This window comes from Hemicordylus capensis, chromosome 3 (assembly GCF_027244095.1).
Source record: "Hemicordylus capensis ecotype Gifberg chromosome 3, rHemCap1.1.pri, whole genome shotgun sequence".
NCBI classification, from domain to species: domain Eukaryota; kingdom Metazoa; phylum Chordata; class Lepidosauria; order Squamata; family Cordylidae; genus Hemicordylus; species Hemicordylus capensis.
In genome coordinates, this window is record NC_069659.1 from 263,848,914 (window position 1) to 263,872,037 (window position 23,124).

General features: G+C 43.4%; 1 protein-coding gene across 9 annotated transcripts in view; it reads right to left on the reverse strand.

The window, feature by feature from the left end:
- PLEKHA1 (pleckstrin homology domain containing A1) overlaps positions 1-23,124 on the reverse strand; it is an 83,142-nt gene that overhangs the window by 48,091 nt on the left and 11,927 nt on the right. For 8 of the 9 annotated variants that reach the window (XM_053308589.1, XM_053308587.1, XM_053308588.1 and 5 more), the window contains exons 2-4: positions 19,777-19,937; positions 7,096-7,152; positions 5,183-5,228 (exon numbers count right to left, since the gene is read on the reverse strand). In XM_053308589.1, coding sequence (XP_053164564.1) covers positions 5,183-5,228; positions 7,096-7,152; positions 19,777-19,917 — 244 coding nt within the window. In that variant the 5' untranslated portion in view covers positions 19,918-19,937. Of the gene's footprint in view, positions 1-5,182; positions 5,229-7,095; positions 7,153-19,776; positions 19,938-23,124 lie in introns of those variants that run through there. The other variant, XM_053308591.1, reaches the window with a different exon arrangement.

Here is a 23,124-nt window from a genome sequence, read left to right on the forward strand (position 1 = left end):
TCCAACCAGCGTAGGAAGGCCCTCCACATAGACTGATATATTCGGTTAGTGGAAGGACGTCTGGAGGCTAGCATGGTGTTCAAGACAGTGTCGAGTATCCATGGTGCTTCAGGAGGCGCTGTTCAGTTTCCAGGCGGCTAGCTTTAACCAGCCTGGATTGGGATGAGAAACTGGGCCTTGTTGCAGGAGATCTGGCATGACGGGGGGCAGCAGGAGGGAGGTGAGGTTGTAGATCTCTGCAAACCATGGCCTTTGTGGCCAGTATGGGGCCACCAGGATGAGCTGGGATTGAAGGAGCTTGACTGCACAGGACCCTTGCCAGGAGGGGGGGTGGGAGGAAATGCGCAGAGGTGACCCAGGGGCCATGGCGCCGAGAGGGCCTCCACTGTTCCCGCCTGTCAGCAGGGAAATCTTGTGAAGAAGCGTGGCAGCTGTGTGTTCGCTGGGGTCACAAACAAGTCCACCACTGGTAGGCCGAAGTGCTTCACAATGAGGAGAAGGTTTTCGGGTTTGGGGCGCCATTCCCCTGGTATGAAGTCCGAGTGGCTCAACCAGTCCGCTATTGTGTTCAGGTCACCCTGGACGTGGTGAGCCATCAAGGGTTCCACACGGCGTTCTGCCCAGAGGAACAGTAGTGTTGTCTCCGCCTGGAGGGGCCCGGACCTGGTACCCCCTTGACAGTTTACGTGAGCCTTTGCCGAGGTGTTGTCCGTGTGGATAAGTACGTGGCGATGTGTAAGAGAGGTGACAAATTCCTGTAGGGCTAGGCGGATGGCCCTGAGTTCTAGCTAGTTTATGCTGTGTTGGCGTTCCTCTGCCAACCACCTGCCCTGGACTGACCGGTGCTAACAGTGTGCTCCCCATCCCCTCTTGCTGGCATCCGTAGTCACGATGATCCTGGGGTGATCGAGGAACTCCCCCGCCCCAAAGATGTGGGGGGTGAGCCACTAGCTTAGGGAGTGTCAAACTTCTTGGGGCATACTGTAGCAACCCGTCGGTTGGACTTAATTGCTATGCCCGTCTGAAAGGGAAGGAGGAACCAGTGCAAAGGCCTCAGATGGAAACGCCCCCAGGGCACGGACTGTAGGCTTACCACCATCAGACCCAGAAATCTGGACAGGTCCATGAGAGGTGCTAAGTTGGATTTCAGCACCATTCGTACCCCTGACTCCAAGGTATGCCTTCAGTCCCAAAGCAGGAAGAGTTTGTCCAGCTGGTGTCTATCAGCACTCCAAGGTGGAGGATCTGGTGTGCTGGGAGGAGTTTGGCCTCTTCCACATACTGTTTAGTGGTTGAAGGGTTATGATAGACTGCTTAGAACCTGGGAAGACTAGTGCACTTGCTTACCCACTGGCAGGGCTTCCTGAGAGGTTGCAGGGCTGGGCTCAAGGCATGTATGGTTTGGGCCGTAAGTGGGGCCAGATCCACCACCCGGAATTCTCTGGGGAGCCTAAAGTGAGACTGGCGCTTGGGCATCAGGCCATTAGCCCTCAGACCTAGGTGGTTTAGGTCCTCCTGGCCCATTGGTTCAGTTAGTGGCTGTTGGAAGGGAAGGGCCTTGTGGGTTGCCGTGGCCAAGTTCCCCATACCACTATGAGGGGTAACCCTGGGGTTCTTGGGGACCCATGACCAGACATAACAACCCTACCTCACAGGGATGTTGTGAAGACAACAACGACCATGTACACCGCTCTGAGCTCCTCGGAGAAGAGCAGAAACCGAGTGTTGAACATAACTAATAAAATAAAATAAATCACAGAGGAGTGAACACTGAGCTCCCTCCGACTAAATCTGGAAACCACACTGTGAGAGAAGGGAGAGGCCCGCATGGTCCGCATTTCCCTTTAATTCATTTATTTATTTATTGTTTTCTTTTTCTTTTATTTATTTTAATTTTGTGTGTGTGTATGCGCGCGCGTGCACGTGTATATATATATATATAATATATATATATATTGTTAAGGCGTCATATCTCTGAAGATTTTGCCAATAATCCTCAATTCACGCACCCTAGGTAGGTGGCATATCCCCAGGAAGATCAAATAAGGCCTGGGTTACAGGGGTATTTTGGGTCAGACTAGATGACCCTGTTGGACCCACAGTTGGGAGGTCAGACTACTGAAAAAAGACCCAGCATGGGCCGAGCTCACCAGTTCCTCCAGTGCCGTCGAGGCTGGACTCCTGGTCACACACCCTCCATAGCTGCCTGTGATCTGGCTGCTGGCGCCTTCTTTGGGCCTTAGAACCCGAGGCCGCCATTGCCGGCAGGGGAGGAGTACACCCGGTTTGGCCGCCCAGGCAAGCGGGGATTGCGGGTACTGCACGTTCTCAGCTGTCACCCCAGATTCAGTTGTTGGTGCTTTAAGGCCGTAGAGCCTGAGGCCACCATTGTTGGCAGGGGAGGAGTCTGTTTGGCCTTCCGCGCACCCCGCATGCCCGCCCGGGTGAGCGGGGGTTGCGGGTACTCAAAATCAAATTCTGGCCAGCAAAGGGAGTCAGGAGACAGCAGTATTGGAGGCGCTGCTCGGACCACTTCTTGCCCATCGGCTGTGCTCCCTGCTGCTGCAGGATGGCACAACACAGCTGAACAGCAACGTCCATGTGCTCCAGAGACCTCCGGCTGGAGTAAAACCTCGCCAGCCAACACAGCTCAGGGCGGTGTGGCTGGCGGCAGAGGAGGAGCAGGCATGCCAGCTAGTTTAGACTCCATCAGCACTTGTAGTACTCTGGGGAGTCCTTGCATAAAATAATTAGGATTAGCACGGACAGATAAGTAAGAAAAGGCAAACCGACACAGCAACAGAGAAAACAAAACTGAAAGCTCCTGAGCGCTGAGAGAGCTGCCTCTCAGACCTATGATGGTCTGGATCTTCCTGGTTTATGATGCCAGGTGGGTGGGGAGGGTCCCCAAGGGAGGTAAGGGTCTGAAGCTGAGCCACGCCTAGGGGGGCTCCACTAGCTAGGTTTCCCGTGTCCCTGAGGGGGCTGAGCCCGGGGACAGTTGTTGTGAATTACACTTGGTTTTGCACTCTGTGTATGCTCAGAGGGAAAACACAGGCCCGAATTCCATATAATTCTGGGTTGGTATTCTGGGTTTAATGTAGGAGTAAGGGTGTCCCCAACACAGTGGACCCCTGATCAGACAGATCAGAGAAGCGGGCGCTAACATCCCGCTGTCTGGATCTGGACCTGGACTTTTTGGATTTCTTAGTATGCTTTCTCTTTTCCTTTGCCTTCCTAGGAGCCTGGGTTTTGGGAGGGGAGATTCAGCGCTGGAGGAGGCTGGGGAGGCTCTCTAGAAAGCTTACGCTTTTTTGCTTGTAAGGCATCATATCGCTCAAAAGCAGTGGATAGAAGGTTCTCCACCCACAGACCCCAGGAGGTAGGCATATCAGAGGGCAATTCGGTTACAGTTCTGGGAGATGGGCTATTTGGGGTTGGGCTAGATGACCGGGCTAGATGACCCAAAGGGGACCCAGGTCAGAAGACATACAGGGCCCTCTTTGGGCCACACTCACCACCTCTTGCTGGGTTGAGGATGCGCTCCTGGTGACCATGCGTTGGACTGGCTGTGCCCTAGTGGGTGCGGGGTCCAACGCCATGCCCTCTTCTGCTCCTGCCGCTTTTGTTGAGGCCTTCGTGGAGGTTTTTTGTTGTGCAGACGCCAGTGCTGGCAGGCCCAGGTTTTTCTGGCCTATAGGGGGCCCTGGGTGCGCAGGCTTTTCTGGCACGTCCGAGGGCGGCAGGAGAGCACTGGGCAACGCAGAGGTGGGAGCGCTGCCCGGCCTGCTTCCCCACTTGTAGGCTGAGGCCCTGCCTGTGCTGCAACACCACCAAACAGCTGATAGGCAGTGTTCCACTGCTCCGGGAGTTCCGTGGGGCGCAGCAAGCACGCCCGCGTCTGCGGGCTCTTAAGAGGGGTTGCGGGCAGCAGCGGAGCATGAGGGCCAGTCAAAAAAAGACCCCCTCAGTACACGTACGTGAAGTACTCTGGGGGTCTTGCCATCCAATGCTGCAGCCCAGCTAGGTGGAGGGAAAAGGCAGGAAAACAACAAAGAGGAGCTGAATGGAAAACGAAAGTAAAAGCAGCAGAGCTGTAGCTCTGAGTAGCTGCCTGGAGCCTTGCAGGTCAAAAAGAACTGAGGAGGGGCTTTCTCCTCCCGAACCTAAATGCTAACTAATTTGCATAGTCCTGCCTTGGAGTCATGTGAGTGAAGATAACTCATCTGTGAGATGCCCTTGGACCCAGAGCAGCAGAGAATGCATGATCATGTTCCCCTCTAGCTGCAGTGTTTATGCCGATGTGGCATTTCTGCTGGCAGTTTTTCAGACCTTTCCCCTCAATGTGGCGTTTCAATCAGAAAATACGGTACTCTTGCAGAACAATGATCAATCTGTCCTCTCAGTTGGTGAGTAGAAGATGCAATTAGCATGTGACAAACGTATTCAAGAGTATTCTCAGCAAAATGTGTTTGCTGTCAGACATAATAATATAGTTTGTTATCAAATATAGTTATATAATTTTTAAAAGCAAATAAGTCTCCAACAATCCTAATTTCAGAAAGATTCTGGCTCCTGATGTTATGGACATGCAGCTGCAAACTAAATACAGAAGTATGCGTATGCCAATACGACCATGCAGGTTTCTTTTCGGAAATATCAGTAAAAGTATAGAAAACTTCCTGCAAAGGACAATTTGGCATGCATTTTTAATACATAAATACTCATATGCAATAAAAATGGCTGCAGATAATGATACATTAAAAGAGGAAATATTTGATTTTTAAGATATTGAAATAGCAGCTTAGAAACTGACAGAGAAATTTTACAGCACTGGAAATCTCTCTCTCTCTCTCTCTCTCTCACACACACACACCCCTAAATTGACAGTAAAAGTTTGTTATAAATTTTTTAAAAACTAGTTTAATCAGCTATTCAACATTTCTAGCTGCCACTTGTCTTTTAAAATCTAACACAGAGCACTGTTTTAGATTTAATACTGTCAATCTTTCATCTAAAGGAGGAATGAATATTTTACCCTATAAACTGAGGAAACTTGTGTTCTAAATAAATACTTGGATTTATGTCTAATAAGGGAAATGTATACCATAGACTCGTTTCATGGGGGCAGGGGTGCTTTCAAAATACTGATAATGTCGCTTCGCCTTCTATTAAAACTTACCAAAACAGAATTCTGCCTTTGGCCTCAGCTTAGTTGCATCGCTAACCTGATAAAAATGAAAACAGTTGTTATAAACTATAGATCTCTCAAACAGCATACAATCTAATACTGTACAATATAAAATATCAGCACACATGTACTGACTAACCATGCACATTGTAGCAATACAAAGCAATCCAATTTTTCACGATCCCCTCTTCTCCCTGTGCCTCCTGAAACTAAGTCCTTAAGTGTAATCGTTGTTCCCCAATACTCAAGGTTACACTTTTTTGGAAGGCATGGGTGGCTGCATGGAGAAATAAAGAATAGGGATGTGCACGGACTGCAGAGGCTCAGTCCAACACTGGAGGAGTCTCGCTTTAAGGGCAGGGGGGTTGTACTTACCCCCCCCCGCAGCTTTCCCCCCTCCGGTGTGCCTGCTGCGCAGTGTGCGCTCGCAACGTGTGCAGCAGGTGCATGCACGGAAGCTACTTCCGCTTTTTCAGGTCGACAATGGGGGCAGGAGCGGCAGGGAGGAACAGAGCCGCCCCAAAAACTTCTCTGCAAAATGGAGGCCCAGAGGGGGGAAAGCAGTGGGAGGGATAAGTACAACCACCACCACCCCGCGCGCCCTTAAAGCAAGACACACTCACCCGGCATCGGACCACCGGACCAGGCCACTTGTGAACTGGTTCGCAGGCCTCTAACATGGCCTCCAGACCGGTTCATGCACATCACTAATAAAGAAATGGCCAAAACTGCCCCTCCCCCTCGCGTGACGGAAAATGCTTTTCCACATTGTTACTCTTGATGTCTGACACCGAGTTTGGGGAAGAGGGCAATAGAAAACATATGCAATGCATACTGTTATCAACTCTCAACTTATTTTATTCCTTCAAGAACCTGAACTCCATCATGTAGAACTTTGCACATGAAATTATAGCAGTTTAGTACATTTATGAATTTTAGTAGTAAAAATAACTGTCCTAAGGGCACCCCAAGTATTTTAGTTTTTGCTAGTTGGGAAAACAAAGTTATTATTATTATTTATTCTATTTCTATACTGCCCTTCCAAAAATGGCTCAGGATGGTTTACACAGAGAAATAACTAATAAATAAGATGCATCCCTGTCCCCAAAGGGCTCATAGTCTAAAAGCAACATAAGATAGACACCAGCAACAGTCACTGGAGATACTGTGCTGGGGGTGGATAGGGCCAGTTACTCTCCCCCCTGCTAAATAAAGAGAATCACCACGTTAAAAGGTGCATCTTTGCCAAGTTAGCAGGGATGAAGTTGAAAATAGAAGCCATCAACATTGTAGTAAAAAAAAGTTTTAAATATGGGCTTAGTAGTAAACATTATACTGAAATAAATAATTTCTGAGACAAGTCCATAAAAAGTATAATGTAATTAAGGAGTAGCAATGCATCTGAATTTAATCAAACCATTTAAGAATTCAATGCTGTTTCATCATCATACACAGCAAGTGTCTAACTATAGACTGACAAATCATCCTTTTTTATTGATTTATAGCCTTTTCTATCACAAATAAAATATCTTTGGAACCAATAGCATTATATATATTTATCTCATTAGAATCTACCTTTGAAAAACCAATAGCTTTCAAATCTGAACTTTCAATTTGAATTTCATGGAACAAATGGAAACAACTGTTTAAATTATGTCATGTTATTATGTAATATTAGTTACTTCTTGATTTTGCGCATACACTTTCATCAATTATTTTGACGCAGGAGATCGAGAAATCAGAGACAAATGGAAAAAAGTTGTCAAAGATGCACCATATAAAGGCTTTGCCATCATGCTGCACCAAATATATAAGCTATAGTTTATTCAAGGCATGCAAAAATTAATTGCTATTAAATCTGTTATGAGTCTGCAAATGCAATTCAGTTTTTCAGAAACACATACCTTTGAAATGTAGGTAAGTTTAATGGACCCAACTGGCGGAGATCCAGAGGGAAGGTTCTGAAGTCAAGAACACAGCATTGCAGTTTAAACAAAAGTAAACATGCAAAACACTTCAAAACTATAGTTTATTCAGTACAAAATATCCCTTTTAACAGGTTTTTAACTGGATCTTCTATATTATACTTTTTGCTGTACCAAGTAAATAATTGCAATGGTTGCCTGTGGAAATGACTGTTTGTTTAGAACGGTTTATGCCACTGTATTTTCACAGCCAGCACATTTTAAAGAATTATTGAGTCATCTTAGGCTGCTGCTTGCATCTTGAGGCAAGCAGCCGTCAGGTAATTAAGTCAGGTTTTTAAAAAAGCAAACCTCACACACTTAAGACTACCACTGAAGCAGCCAGAGTGTGGTACAGAGCAATATAAATGGACTATATGCCATGAACAAGCATGCTTGCCAACTACAGAATTCAGGAAGTCTGAGAAGTACCTGTTCAAAAGTCTGAATTCCACATGCAGTATGCTGCAAACTACTAATCACAATTCATTTTTATTCTTGCCTCTGGATTATACCTAATTATTTCAACCAGTATAATCCTGTTTGGGGAAGACACAGTTTGCTTAGTTGTCTAAGCTAGTTCTGACCCAACTGTACCTTTTGAACAAGAAGTACGCTACCATAGAACAAATACTTTAAAATACTCCATGACAGTATGCTGTGATCCATTGGAAAGCTAATCAAAGAGTCTTCAATTGCCACTTGATTATTGTTACAACCGTCTACAAAATTACTGGCATATAAATTGAAACAATAAAACTGAACTACAGTCAGAGCTCTCAGATTTAGGACCAAATACTACTAGCATCACTGACATAACTGCTCCACTAATTTCCAGTCTGGACTCAAAAGGCTTTTTACCATAGGAACTCCTGGGGTCTTGGTCTCAACAACCAACTGTTAACACTCAAGCAAATTTTAAGAATAATTAGCAGTTCATGACTGGGAGTTGGAAATGAAAATCGGAGCAAGTGGGTATTCATGCCTGAGCCCATGTCAACTGTGAGCTGCACCTGAAGCAGGTTGCACCTTCAGGCTGAGAAAGGCCATTCCTTTGACACTGGACCACATCAGTGGGGTCTCCATGTGGGGGGGAGTGGAGTCATCTTTGATAGCTATCTGTTGATAGCTATCCACTTCAGACTATTTTCTATTTTGGATATTTTGCGGAACTTGACTTTCACATAGGTTGGAGTTGGTGTTTTCTTACTGAGAACATTCACCCACAAGCATGTGCTACTCGTTGCTCTTTTTGTGTTCTTGAAGATGGGAAGCTGCTCTCTTTTGAATGCTAGATCTTGACTTTTGGGGGGAACAGTCTTCATCTAAGACCTGGACAGATGGTGACAGGGGAGTTTCCTCTCTCTCTCAGCTGTGCCCACTAAGCTTTGTCAGTAATGCAGACGACTAGACTCAGTGGCCAAGGAGAAGGAATCACCCACATCTATTATGATTCTATATCCCTTTTCAGATGCTCTATTCAGCTGTTACCTGGTTTCAGTATAATCACGACCATCATCTCCTCGTTGGTGTTTTTTGTATTCCCCCCCCCCGGTTAAGCGGCATTTCTTCCAATAACCCTGTTGTCTCCAGCCCTGGTTGCTCAACTGAAGATCCTGAGTCCTGTAGCCCACTTGCCACCAGCTGTCCAGGGACTCCAGCACCTGGCAAAGTCCTTGTTGACCCGGACGACAACCAATCCAGTATAGATTTATTAAAGTTACGTCTCACCATATTGTTTATGGGAGAGGCACTCTTCGTCTGGCTCCCCTGAGACCTGTCCAGTATGGTTGAAAATTGAAAGGCTGTGGCAGAAGAAGACCAAAATAATCCCAGTAGGAATTGGTGCCCTAGGTGCAATCCCAAAACACCTTGAAGAGCACCTCAACACCATAGGGGCCACAGAAATCACCATCAGCCAATTACAAAAAGCAATTTTACTGGGAACAGCCTATATTTTGTGACAATATCTATAATAACAACAATATTGATAATAAAATTCAGCCATCCCAGGTTCTTGGGAAGGACTCGATGTTTGGATAAAACAAACCAGTCAACAACACCTCTCTGACTGTGTAAACAAGAAATAATAAATAATTAGAATTTAAGGGAACGCCTTCTTCTGCATGAACCCCACCGCCCACTGAGATCTGCTGGAGAGGTCCGTCTGCAGCTGCCACCGGCTCGTCTGGTGGCCACTCAGGGACGAGCCTTCTCCGCTGCTGCCCTGAGGCTTTGGAATGCGCTCCCTAGTGAAATAAGAGCCTCCCCATCTCTGAGAGCTTTTAAAAAGTCTTTAAAAACACATTTCTTCACTCAGGCTTTTAATTAATGTTGTTTTAATGGTTTTAATGCTGTCTTAAAATATTATTTTGAAATTTTTAAATTGTTGTAATGTGTGTCCCCCCCCCCCCGCCATTTTTGTCTTAATGTATGTTTTACTTTGTTTTTATTCTGTTGTAAACCGCCCAGAGACTTAAGTTTTGGGCAGTATAAAAATGTTTTAAACAAACAAACAAACAAACAAAAACCACTCTATATAGAAATCTCCAGGCAGTGTACAAATTAAAACATAAAATAGAAATACAAAACAGTTAAAATTCATAAAACAGATAGAGTCTCACTAAACACACATTAAATTTTAGATTTAAACTAAAAGTCTGGGGAAACAGGTATGTCTTCAGGGTCCTCCTAAAAGCAAACAGAGAAGGAGATGCTCTTATTTCAGAAGGAGGGGCATTACACAGCCCTGAGGCAGCCACAGAGAAAGCCTGGTCCTGAGTCACCACCAAACAGCCATAACCACACCTCTCCAGATGATCTTAATATGCAACAGTGTTCACGACAGAGAAGGCGCTCTCTTAAGTACCCTGGATCCAAGCAATTGAGGGCTTTATAGGTAATAACCAGCACTTTGTATTTCACTTGGAAACATGCCAGCATCCAGTGCAGTTCTTTCAAAATCGGTGTTATATGGTCCCTTCAAGTAAACCTAGAGACCAATCTGGCTACCGTATTCTGTACCAATTGTAGTTTCCAAACTATGTACAATGGCAGCCACATGTAGAGCGCACTACAGTAGTAAAGCCTATAGGTTACCAGAATACACACCACTGTTTTATTTATTTATTCAATCAATTTCTATACCGCCCTTCCAAAAATGGCTTAGGGCAGTTTACACAGAGTAATGACAAATAAATAAGATAGATCCCTGTCCCAAAAGGGCTCAAAATCTAAAAAGAAACATAAGACAGACACCAGCAACAGTCACGGGAGGTACTGTGCTGGGGGTGGATAGGGCCAGTTACTTTCCCTCGCTAAATAAGAGAGAATCACCACGTTAAAAGGTGTCTCTTTGCCAAGTTAGCAGGGATTAAGGTTTTAAGGTCATTTGTCTCCAGAAATGGACATATCTGATGTATCAGCCAAAGCTGACAAAAAGCTCTTCTGGCCACTGCCTCAACCTGAGAAACCAAGGAGAGTTTAGGATCCAGGAGCACTCTCAGACTACCGACCTGACCTTTTATGGGGAGTGTAGCCCCATCCAGAACAGGCAGATCTAAACCATCTCTTAGGTCCCAACTCTCTATAGACAGTACTTCCGTGTTATTTGAATTCAACTTCAGGTGTTATCCCTCATCCAGCCCATTATCGTCTCCAGGCAGGCATTTAGTGGGGTCATGCTATTGCTTAATGAAGTTGGTATGGAGACGTAGATCTGGGTGTCATCAGCATGTTGATAATATCCCAGACCACACCTCTTGATGATCTCTCCCAGCCGTTTCATATAGATGTTAAAAAACATCGGAGACAGTATGGGTGACATTATGGATATACATGGCCTATCTAGTCCAGCATCCTTTCACACAATGGCCCACCAGATGCCTCTGGGAAGCCCACAGGCAAGAGCTCAGAACATGCCCACTCTCCTTCTGTTGCTCCCCTGCAACTGGTATTTAGAAGCATCTTGCCTCTTAGGCTGGAGATGGCCTATGGCCCTCAGTGGCATTGACAGACTTGTCCTCCATGAATTTATCCAAGTCGTTCTTAAAACAATCCAGGCTGGTGGCTGTCATCTTGTGGCAGAGAATTCTAAATGTTAATTATGCAATATGTGGGGAAAAATACTTGCTTTTATCAATACTAATTTTTTTGGCAATCTGCTTACCCCTAGTTGTAGTGTTGGGAGAAAGGGAAAGCAATTTCTCTCTCCACAACATGCATAATTTTATAGACCTCTATCAAGTGTCCCCTCAGTCTTTTTTCTAAACAAAAAAGCCGCAGATGTTGTAGCCATACCTTGTAAGGAAGGTGTACTCTAAGCCCCTGATCATCTTGGTTACCCTATTCAGTTCTATAATATCTCTTTTATTATTTATTTATTTATTCATTCATTCATTCGATTTCTATATCACCCTTCCAAAAATGGCTCAGGGCGGTTTATACAGAGAAATAACAAATAAATAAGATGGATGAGATATGGTAACCAGAACTGTACACAGTAGCCCAGACGTGGCTGCACCATAGATTTTTATAAAGGCATTATGATATTTGCATTTTTATTTTCAGGCCTGTTCCTAATGATTCCAAGCATGGAATTAGCCTTTTTCAAAACTGCTGCACACCGAGTCAACACTTTCAAGAAGCTGTCCACCATGACCCCAAGATCCCTCTCCTGGTCAGTCCCCAACAGCTCAGTCCCCATCAACATATGTGTGAAGTTGGGGTTATCTGCCCCAATATATTGGGTTCCCTTAGGTAGGGTGATGCAGGGGGTGCATCCGGTGACTCTGGAGCAGCTGTTACTGTTGTGGTGGGGAATAGAAGAATTGGCATTGGCAGAGCAGCTGGCCGTTACAGGGGAGAAAAAACTAGTACTTTAGTAACTGTTTCCACTTCAGGCTACCCTGTCAGCTCTCTGGTCACAGGGAGCAATTCCAACTACCCACAGAACCTAGCTTTGTCCCTTTGCAATGAAAGGTCAGTTCAGAACAAGACCAAAATTATGTATGACTTCATCATGGGAGAGGGAGCCGACGTGGCTTGTATAACTGAGACCTGGATGGAATAGGCTAGTAGCACAGTTTGGGCTCAGCTTCTCCCACCAGATTACTCTGTTGTGGAGCAGGGCAGAGGAAGTGGGCGGGGGGGGGGGTTGGAGTGGCTGTGGTTCATAGAAATACCATCCCCCTTGCCAGGGCCCCTGTAATACAGTTGACTTACATTGAGTGTATATTTCTGAGGCTGGGAACTAGGGATAGATTGAAGATTCTGTTGGTCTACCATCCATCTCGCTGCCCAACTGACTTCCTAACTGAGCTGACAGAGCTGGTCTCTCTGCTGGTTTTGGAGTCACCCAAGCTCTTAGTGCTGGGGGACTTCAATATCCACTGTGAGGCTGATTTGTCTGGTGTGGCACAGGAGTTCATAGCGGCCACGACAACTATGGGCTTATCCCAACTAGTTTCAGGACCAACTCAATGTTGCCGGCCACACAATCGATTTGGTCTTTTGTTCGAATCAGAGGGGTGTTCTGTGGGTGGGGGATCCTGTCGTTTCCCATTATCATGGATGGACGACTACCTGGTTGAGGTTGATTGCACAGCCACAACCCAGCCCTGCAGGAGTGAAGGACCTATTAAGATGGTCCACCAGAGACAGCTGCTGGACCCAGTAAGATTCCAAAAAGCCTTGGAGAGTTTTAATGTTGTTGCTAACAATGATTCTGCTGATGCCCTGCTGGGAACCTGGAACAGGGAACCCACCAGGGCAGTAGACACGATCGCTCCTAAGCATCCCTTCTGACCTGCTTTAAAAGTGCACCCTCAGTATACAGAGGAGTTGTGGGGTCTGAAACAGCAAGGTAGGCAACTGGAGCACAAGTGGAGGAGAACTCTGCTCGAAATTGACAGAACACAGCATAGAGCCCATTTGAAGGTTTATGTGGAAGTGGTACCTGTGGCAAAACCCCCACAATTTTTTCATCTGCACACATTGCTTCTGCAGGTTCACATTCAGCAGAGTTGTCCCAAGTTGTGACGAGTTTGATTCAGGCTCCTTCCATTTTGAACCAGTCTCCAGAGACTATGTTCTGCTGCAATGCTTTTAATGGGTTCTTTGCGGACAAAATCTCTTGTACTTGGGCCAACTTGGACTCCACTGTTCTTGCAGTCTATTGTCCAGCAATCCCTCCAGCAGTAGTAGATTAGATCAGTATCGATCTGTGATGCCTGCTGACATGGACAGGCTGCTTGGCGTGGTGTGGCCTACCACTCGTTCTCTGGATCCTTGCCCAACTTGGCTGCTTCTATCTAGCAAGGAGATTGTTGGAGGTAGTCTAGTTAATATCATAAATGCATCGCTGAGGGAGGGTAGGATGCCTCCTTGTTTGAAAGAGGCAATGATTAGACCACTTCTGAAGAAGCCTTCCCTAAATTCCTCAATGATGGATAGTTATAGGCTAGTCTCCAATCTCCTACGGTTGGGCAAGGTGATTGAGAGAATAGTGGCTAACCAACTCCAGGCAGTTTTGGAGGAAACAGATTATCTAGACCCATTTCAAACTGGCTTTAGAGCAGGCTATGGGTTGAGATGGCCTTGGTCAGCCTGATGGACCTTTACCAGGGAATCGACAGAGGGAGCTTGACTCTTGGTTCTTTTGGATCTCTCGGCAATGTTTGATACCATCGACCATGGTATCTTTCTGGATCACCTGGGGGAGTTGGCGATAGGAGACACTGCTTTGCAGTGGTTCTGCTCCTATCTCTCAGACAGATTCCAGATGGTTGAGCTTGGTGACAGTTCCTCTTCGAAATGGGAAATATTATATCGAGTCCCAGGGCCTATTATTCATAATGAATAAATATATATCACTTCACACCGTGTAATACTGAACTGCAGTTGCCATTTTGTTGCCCACTCCCCCAATTTGGAGAGATTGTTTTGGAGCTCCTTGCAGTCTGTTTTTGATTTTACTATCCTAAATTTACTATCCTTTGGTGTCAGCAAGTCTGGACAACTCTCTGCTTACTTTAAATAAATTTTGGTTAGGGATTGCCTAGGGATTCTCGGGTGGGATCACTTAATACTACAATGTACTGCCTTCTTGCTGGCCAACAGTTTCCCTTCCCAAGCTCACTGAGTTGGTGTCAAATGTGATACTGAGGACCCCCAAGACTTTTTGTCTTGGTTACTTAACGATCACACCAAGACTCACATCTAGAGTGGTTCACAATTCTATAGCATCTATGACATCATTTGGGACAGACCTGTGCTTATTTGGCCCCATATATCAAGTAGGGCATACTCTCAATATATATTTGTTCTCTGTTTCTTCACTGAGCTGAATGGGAACAATCAGAGTGGAATAGACTGGCATTTTTGTTTTTTGCCATAGATATATCATTGCCTGCTTAGGTTTAAACTTGTAGCATTTATCTAACTCTGCAAGAGTAGGACAGCTATTAGGATGGTCACCTTCAGTGACTGATTGATCTCAGTAACTAAGAACTTTGTTGGATTTTCCTGTAGCATGTCTGGTGAGTTTGCTGATTCACTGGTTAATCTGTGAAATATAAAAATGATGATATTGGTGGTAGACTCTACCCCCAAACATCTTAAGCTCCACAGAACACATGCAGTTTACTGGAGTCCAAGGTGCTGAAACAGGAGTTTCAGAGAGCTGTTAGAGAACTGCTGGAAGAAATCTCACAAGGAATCCAACAGAACACAGGATGGAGCCCATTTTCAGGCCTGATCTATAGCATGGCATAAATCTGTTCCCTCACCACTATTGCATATGCTCTGTGTCATCTCAGCAAGGGCTTTCTCGAGTAGTTATGTACTTTTTTTTTTTTTTTTTAACAGTGTGGTCCTCAAATGTAGCAAGTGGAATCAATAGTACATTGTGGCTAATTTGCTGAACTTTTTGCTGATAAAATCACTCTCATCCATAATGCAATTGTTCAGTGGTCATTCTAGAGACCTCTAGAATGTCCAGTTTTGATTATTGCCTTTCAGCTCGTTCCACCTCAGGATACCTACAGGATTCTTGAAGCTATGTGATCATCCCATTGGGCACACTATCCTCGTATTGTATTTTATTGTCTTTCAGTTTTTTAGCATGGATTTTATGCTTTACTGTAAGCTACCATGTCACATGTCAATGTGACGCAGTGGCTTCAGCACCTCTTGAACTGCAGATTCTGTTTCCAATACCACTCACCTCAACATAAATTCCAGGTTATAAAAGGCTAGTGGTTAAGGACAAGACTGATCTTGATCCATTTCAGTCAGGCTTTCAACCTGGTTTTTGGTCAGAAACTGCTTTTGTCACCCTAGTGGATGACTGGTGCTGAAGGACAGTCAGTAAGTGTGACACTATTGATATTCTTGTACCTCTCAGGGTTTTCAAAAAGATTGGACCATGGTATTTTGGACGGTGATGGAGAGGAGTCTGATGGTTATGAGTTTAGGAAGGATAATATGCAGTTTTGTTTTTAAAGTAGTGTTTATTAGATCCACAGACTTTTCCACCACAATAATAGGTTAGTTAGAATTTCAAACCTTAGATAAAATATACAACAGTGTCATATAATATCTCATAATATGAACACAGAAGCTTTCATAAAACTTTTCATAAAATACAAAATCTCATGAAATACTGATCAATATCCAAAAATAAAATACACTTTCATCATTTAATCCTATGTAATTGCTTGAGATCTTGTTGTAATGGCAGCAGCAAGGTATTTGGTACTATTTTCGGTTACTGCTCTATCTGAACCAAATAGGAGATACACAACATAAAAGCCTAGTCCTACCAGGGAATAAAATCAGAAGTGGAGCAATAATTTTTTCCTAATATTATAACGAATATGCTCCATTAAAACATGTTCCACAGTTTCAACAAGCCCCCACTCACAAAGGCTCAATCTTAGTTCAAGAGGGATTTCTTAACACGTCCCTCTGTAGCAGCTGTGGGAAGACAATTAAATCAACCAGAAGTATACATTTTCCTATATTTTGGTATAGTAAACATATGAAAATAACCTGCTGGTAGACCAACATCTGGCCCTTATGGAAAATAACCATGATTTGCCATTATCAATGTTTCCTAAAAATCAATATCCACAAATCTATTCTTGATTTGTTTTTTTCACCTCTGTATAATCATATCTTCTCAAATGAGATAAATTAAATCCTAAGGAATTAGCTTTACAATTAAGTTTCCTTTGCCAAGTATTGACGTAACCATCCATCAGCATTAGGACTAAATAACTGAAGCTGAATGTTGATGTAAGTTGATCCAAAAATTCAGAGCATATGCCCAAGCTAAAGTAGCGATCACGGGAAATCCAACTTCCAATCTTAATGCAGCATTCCTAACACACCTAGGCAGATTCAAAATATGTCTCAGAAACTTGGACTGACCACTTTCCATACTTTGGTTCATTCCCAGATACCAAAGTTGAATTCCATATAGTAATTTTGATATTACCTTGCCTTTATACACTATCAAAGCTGAGGGGATAAGACTTCCTCCTTTTGTATAAAATAATCGAAGAACAGCTGCTGAAAGAGTGGCTGCACTCTGTAAGGCAATATATCTGTGTCTTGCCCAACTAAGGGATGCTTGAAATCCAATTCCTAAATAATTAAAATGGTTCACTTATTCAACTGGATGACCATCCACATTCCATCTATGTCTCATATCTTCCAGAACAACAAAACCTTAGTCTGCTCAGAGTTTATTGTAAAAGCCTCACTCACAGTACCTTGAGAACTACATTATCAGCCTACATAATCCAACCTTAGTTTGGAATAGCAGTGCTGCATCATCAGCATATGATAGTATAGGAATTTCTTTCCAAGCCAGTTTTGGGAAATGATATTCCAAAATGATGACGCATGTTGTTTATAGACTAATTAAACAAATGGGGCGCTAATACACATCCCTGCCGTACCCATCATTGGAACTGCATTAGTTTTATTTTAATTATATTTACATTATTTCTATACCGCCCAAAACTTGTGTCTCTGGGCAGTTTACAATTAAAATCATTTAAAAGATTAACAACATTTAAAACCCAGTATTAAAATTATTTAAAACTATAAATCAAATTAAAAGCCGGGGTGAATAAATGTTTCTTTAGTGCCTTTTAAGTTGCCAGAGATGGGGAAGCTCTTGTTTCAACAGGGAGCACATTCCAAAGTCCAGGGGCTGCAACGGAGAAGGCCCATTCCCGAGTAGCCGCCAGACGTGTTGGCGACAGCCGCAGGCGAACCTCTCCAGATGATCTTAGCAGGCAGCAGGGCTCATGGCGAGGACATTTTTCTCTTAAATACCCAGGGCCTAAGCTATTTAGGGTTTTATAGGTAACGACCAGCACCTTGTATTTTGCCTGGAAACATATCAGGAGCCAGTGCAATTCCTTCAACACAGGAGTAAAATGGTCTCTCCTAGATGACCCAGAGACCAATCTGGCTGCCGCATTCTGAACCGGCTACGTACAAAGGCAGCCCCACATAGATCGCATTGCAGTAATCCAGCCTAGAAGTTACCAGCAGATGTACCACTGTTTTGAGGCCATTCATCTCAAGAAACGGACGCAGCTGGTGTATCAACCGAAGCTGATAAAAAGCACTTCTAGCCATTGCCTCAGCTTGGGACACCTGGGAGAGATTTGGATCCAGACGCAACCACAGACTGCATACCTGTTCTTTCCGGGGGAGCGTGACCCCATCCAGAACCAGCAGTTCAAAATAGTCTCCTGAGTTTCAACCCCGCACAATAAGTGTCTCCATCTTATCTGGAGTTAAAGTTAAGACTCCTTCTGGGCTACAACACATTTTTAGAGAAGGATTGGTATAAAGGCATTTTATTTTATTTTTTTAAAAAAAAAACAACAATCGCGTAGCAACTGCAGTTTTTTTCCAATTTTTCCCCATAATCACTCTCAATAGAGCCAAACCGTTTATAATGAGCTATGCTCATTCCTTGAAGGTGGGGTCAAAAGGTAGTGTTGAGAGTCTTCTCTTCTGCTCTTCAGATTGGTGTATCAGTTGTGACCATTCATCAAAAAGCCTGACCTAGACATGCCATAGTCATCTCCAGATTGGATTGTAACGTGGTTTACATGGAACTCCCTTTGAAAAACTTTCAGAAAATTCAGAATTTCTGGCACAAAATGCTGCTGCACAGCTACTGGTCAAGACTCCTTGCTGGGAATATATTACTTAAACTGTCTCATTGTTCCTGGTTACAATTCAAGGTGCCAGACCTCACCTTTAAAGCCTTTAACAGCCTGGACCTCAGTACCTGAAGGTCCCCTTTGCCCATAAGTACCTTCCTGCACACCCTGTTGTGCATCTGCAGCCCTTCTGTAAATATCTCCACAGGTGAGGAGAGCACATATTAGGGGCAGAATCTTTTCAGTAGTGACACCAACATTTTGCAGTTTCCTACCTGAAAAAGTCCCTCCTTTATACTTCTTCAGGCACCAAGTTAAGACTTTTCTGAAAGGCTTTTGGGATGGGATGAATGACTGTTGCTGTTCTTTGATGTGCTGGGATGTTTTGTCTATTTGTTGCAGTTATGAGTCTCATAGTTTTAAGTTGTATATATCAATATTTTATTCTTTACTTTATTTTCAGTTACTTTTTGTTGCTCATACAAAACAGGGTGTACAGGAGAACCTTGTTAATCACAGGTTGTGTATCTACTGTCAAGTAATGGACACCTAACCTTGGCATATGTGGGGGAGCGGGGAATTGTGGATTAAACCACATATCCGTGGGTTGAGGGTGGGCCAAAGTTACGTCAGAGGTCATTTTCAGCTCCCATTTTATTTTCTGGAGCGATTTTATGGCTCATTTACTTTAAAAATGGGGGAGACCACAATTTTTGTCACCGTTTTCACCTGTGGGCAACTCTGGAGCACAGTAGAGCACTTTATTTCTCCTGTTTACTGGTTTTGGGGGTGATTTTGGAACTATTTTGCTCAGTCCAGGAACCTAACCCCCCCCCCGATTCCCATAGCCCAAATGCACCATTATCTGCAGATTCACTATCCATGCCACCTCTCCTTCCCCCACAGAATGGAACCCCCATGAATTACAGGGTTCGCGTGTGTGTGTGCGTGTGTCTTTATATATTTAGACAGTTATAGTAGTAAAAACTTCAAACAATAAAAATAGATGAGCCATATAAATGATCCTCTAGGTTATAACTTATTACCTTGGTCAACTACTAGATACCAAATGGTATCTTTGAAGAGAGAGAGATGAAATTGATAAAATCAAGAGCACCCACCAAAATGGTCTGCTGTAAAGTGCCATTATCAAATATACCATTACTATGACCTTTTCTTCGTCTGAAAACAACAGAAGTTATTTCCAAATAAATATTGCTAGGCTCAAACCATATAGTATCTAGACTTCAAATGGCAATGAAGAAACTTTGATCTGTGAATGTAAAAGAATATCTAGCACAATAAAAAATACAAGTATTATATTTGGACTTATTGAAATTTCCATTTAAATATTCTAGTTAAAAACGTTGCTTTTAGAATGAATTTAAATAGCAAGAATATAAACTTTATTCTTCCAAAATTTATTTACCTGTGGATTATCCATGTACCACACCAAATTATCTTCTCTTGTGTCCAATATAAAGTATCTCCGCAGAAACTTCCCACTATTTTCATTTTCTTCAATGTCTAGAAAACCACAAATACGATTTTGACGATCCACATAAGGCATTTCTGAACTTGAACATTACACTGCAAAACAAGAGTGAGAAATGTTTGCTTACTATATTTGTATGCAACGAAACTGTTGCATAGCTAGTTTCATTTAGTGAACACATAATTTTCAGTAGATCATTTTCAGGAAAAGGTTGTACTCATGTGTCAGCCACTTTCAGGACAGTTAGAATTGCAAGTTCATGGGCTGTCTGACACAGTTTCATGAAATTCTGTTTTAAATGACAATGAGTTTACTCAGTTTCTGGGAAGCATTAGTTGCTACAAGAGCACCACACTAAACCAGAACTTCAAATACCTTGCTAGAAGTTATATTCTCTTTATAGGAGCAACAGGTTTCAGCAATGTGATGTCCTTCTTCATATTTGTTAGGGGACTGAGCAAAAGCAAATGAGGGTTAGAAATTACAACCTGGGGGAGGAAGGAAGATGTGGGGCAATGGAATTAGCAACAGAAAATGAGGGTAAACATTAGAATTCTTGATCACTTATGTTATTTGCTTGCCCATATCCTATTAGCCTTTAATTAACAATAATTGCATGAACAGCCATTCTGGGACCAATATGGTCTTTCTGTAAAAGGATTGTTACTTACCTCCAAGCTGAAGGTAAGCTGAATGAATAAGAACTGACAAACAAAAAACCAAGAAATCTTCTTTATGTATTCATATTAAAAAAATAAGCTATTTTCCAACAAAAAGGGTCCTCAAGGCGGTGAATTAAAAAACAACACAATAAGCATTCAAGAACATGAACACAAATACACATTAAACACTGCAATAAAACCAAGGCTAACATCCAGACAATGTTGTGCTAGTACAAGCAAAGCTGTGCACACTTAAGTTGGCGGAGCGGCACAAAATTGCAGTATTCTGTAATGCTAGACAACTGCTGGTGGAAGATCTTTTGAGGAAATATATGGTTACTACAAATATTTTTTGTAGTAAATATACCGCTTTTCAGTAAAAATTCTCAAAGCAGTTTACATAAAATAATAAATAAGATGGTTCTCTGTCCCAAAAGAAACTTAAGGTAGACACCAGCAACCACCACTGGAGGGATGCTGTTCTGCTGTTGGATAGGGAACATTTGCTCTTCACCTACTAAATATTCAAGAATTACCATTTTTTTAAAGCTGCTTCTTTGCTCAGTTAGCAGGGGTCCTGCTACTTCTAATATACCATTATTTGACCAAAATAACTTCTCAAAGTGTTTTACACAGAAGGAAAAGGTGGTAGTTTTTGGTTCCAAAGGGCTCACATTCTAAGAAGCAACCAAAGAAGACACCACCAGCAACCACCACTGGACGAATGCTGTACCAGAGTTAAGCAGGGCCAGTTGCTCTCCCCCTGCTAAGTTTAAGAGAAACATCACTTTGAAAGTGCATCTTTGCCTAGTTAGCAGGGTGTTGCACTACAGGAGTACACAACCTGTTACACAAAAGCCTCACAATTTTTAGTATACCGGTAAAGACTTGGTTTTTACTTGAGCTTTTATAGAAAGGAAGCTATTTTCTTTTTTTGTTGATGCTGCTTTTGCATGCTGCTTTTTATTCTTTTAGGTGCAGTGTTCGCTCTAAGGCAGGCCTGCTCAACTTAGGCCCCCCAGCTGTTTTTGGACTACAACTCCCATAATCCCTAGCCACAGTGGCCAATACCCAGGGATTATGGGAGTTGTAGGCCAACATCTGCAGGAGGGCCGAAGTTGAGAAGGCCTGCTCTAAGGCATACACACATGCACGCGCTCACACGTTTTTGGATGTCAGCTCAGCAAATTTTAGATCCCACTCAGGTGGGAAGGCCCCACCCTGAATGCACATGCGCGCACACTACTTTGATACTGCTGCCCAGAACAAAAATTCATTCCGCACACAGATGAAAAAAAATGAGAGAAAGCTGATCGGGGATTTATTTTCAATTTCTTACAAGGTTTGTATTTTTAATATTTGTACTATTTTTAATTTAATTTAATGTATTAATAACTGCCTTTGGATTTTTGTTTATGCAAAATGGTAAATAGATTTAACTTAATATCTTCTGATAACACAGACATTCCTTTTATTTCTCTCTCTCTCTCTCTCTCTCAACATACTGTGTCCTTGTGCTAGTGCAACATCTGCCTGGGTTTCTGTTAGCTCAAGACTAACAGAACAAAGCAGATCAAAATCTACAACAAAGCCAGGAGCCTCAACAAAACCACCATTCGTTGGTTCAACTAGCCAATACTGAATGCTTACTGAAATAAAATGGCCTTCACTAAACAGTCAATGTTCAATAAGGTCAAGATGAGCTTCCCAAGAAAATGAGTTCGTCCAGGAGCTGCAAGCAAGGTTGGCATTGTTGCATTCCCACCAACTGCACTTCTGATGGCAAGTAGAAATGGCTCAGAGCCTTTCCTGAAGACTGCAACAAGCAGGAGAGACCACACAGGAGTTGGGGGTCCTTTAAATACTAGTCCCAAACAGTTTAGGGCTTTAGAGGGTGATAACCAGTACTTTCAGTTGGGCTCAGAAAAACTGCGAGCAAATTGCACAAAGAAATTGGCCCATCATCATTCCAGTTGCAGTATTTTGTACCCACTGCAGTTTCTGAACACTTTTCTAAGCCAGTGTTTCTCAAACTTTTTGGAGTCAAGGACCGCTAAATTCTTCGTGCAGAGTTTCAAGGACCGCTACATTCTTCATGCGCAGTTTCCCGGACCAGCAGTTAGTAAAGGGGTTTCAAGTCTGTCTATCTATCTCTCTATCAGACTTCTATACTGCCCCAAACATGCATCTCTGGGCAGTTTAGAATGAAAATAATATAAGCATTAAAATAATTAAATTTGGAATCTTTTGCAAACATGGAATATTAGGGGTTCTTAACCTTGGGTCTCTCAGTTAAACTCCCATAACCCCCAACAACAATGGCATTTGGCCATTATGGCTGGGGATTATGGGAGTAGAAGTCCACCAATGTCTGGGTACCCAAGGTTGAGAACCCCTGAATCTAAAAGCCTGGGTGAACAAATTTGTCTCCAGTATGTCTTCAGTATGTGCGGGGTGGGGGTGGAGGTGCTTCTGATTACTCAGTGGAGAGGGTATGTTGGGCCATTAGAAAAATTCAAAAGCTACATGGGGCCAATGAAAACAACATACAAGCAAGCCCCACTGATGCAAGAGGGAAACAGCGTTCCCTCTCAAGGCGCCTCGACCATAACAGGCAGCT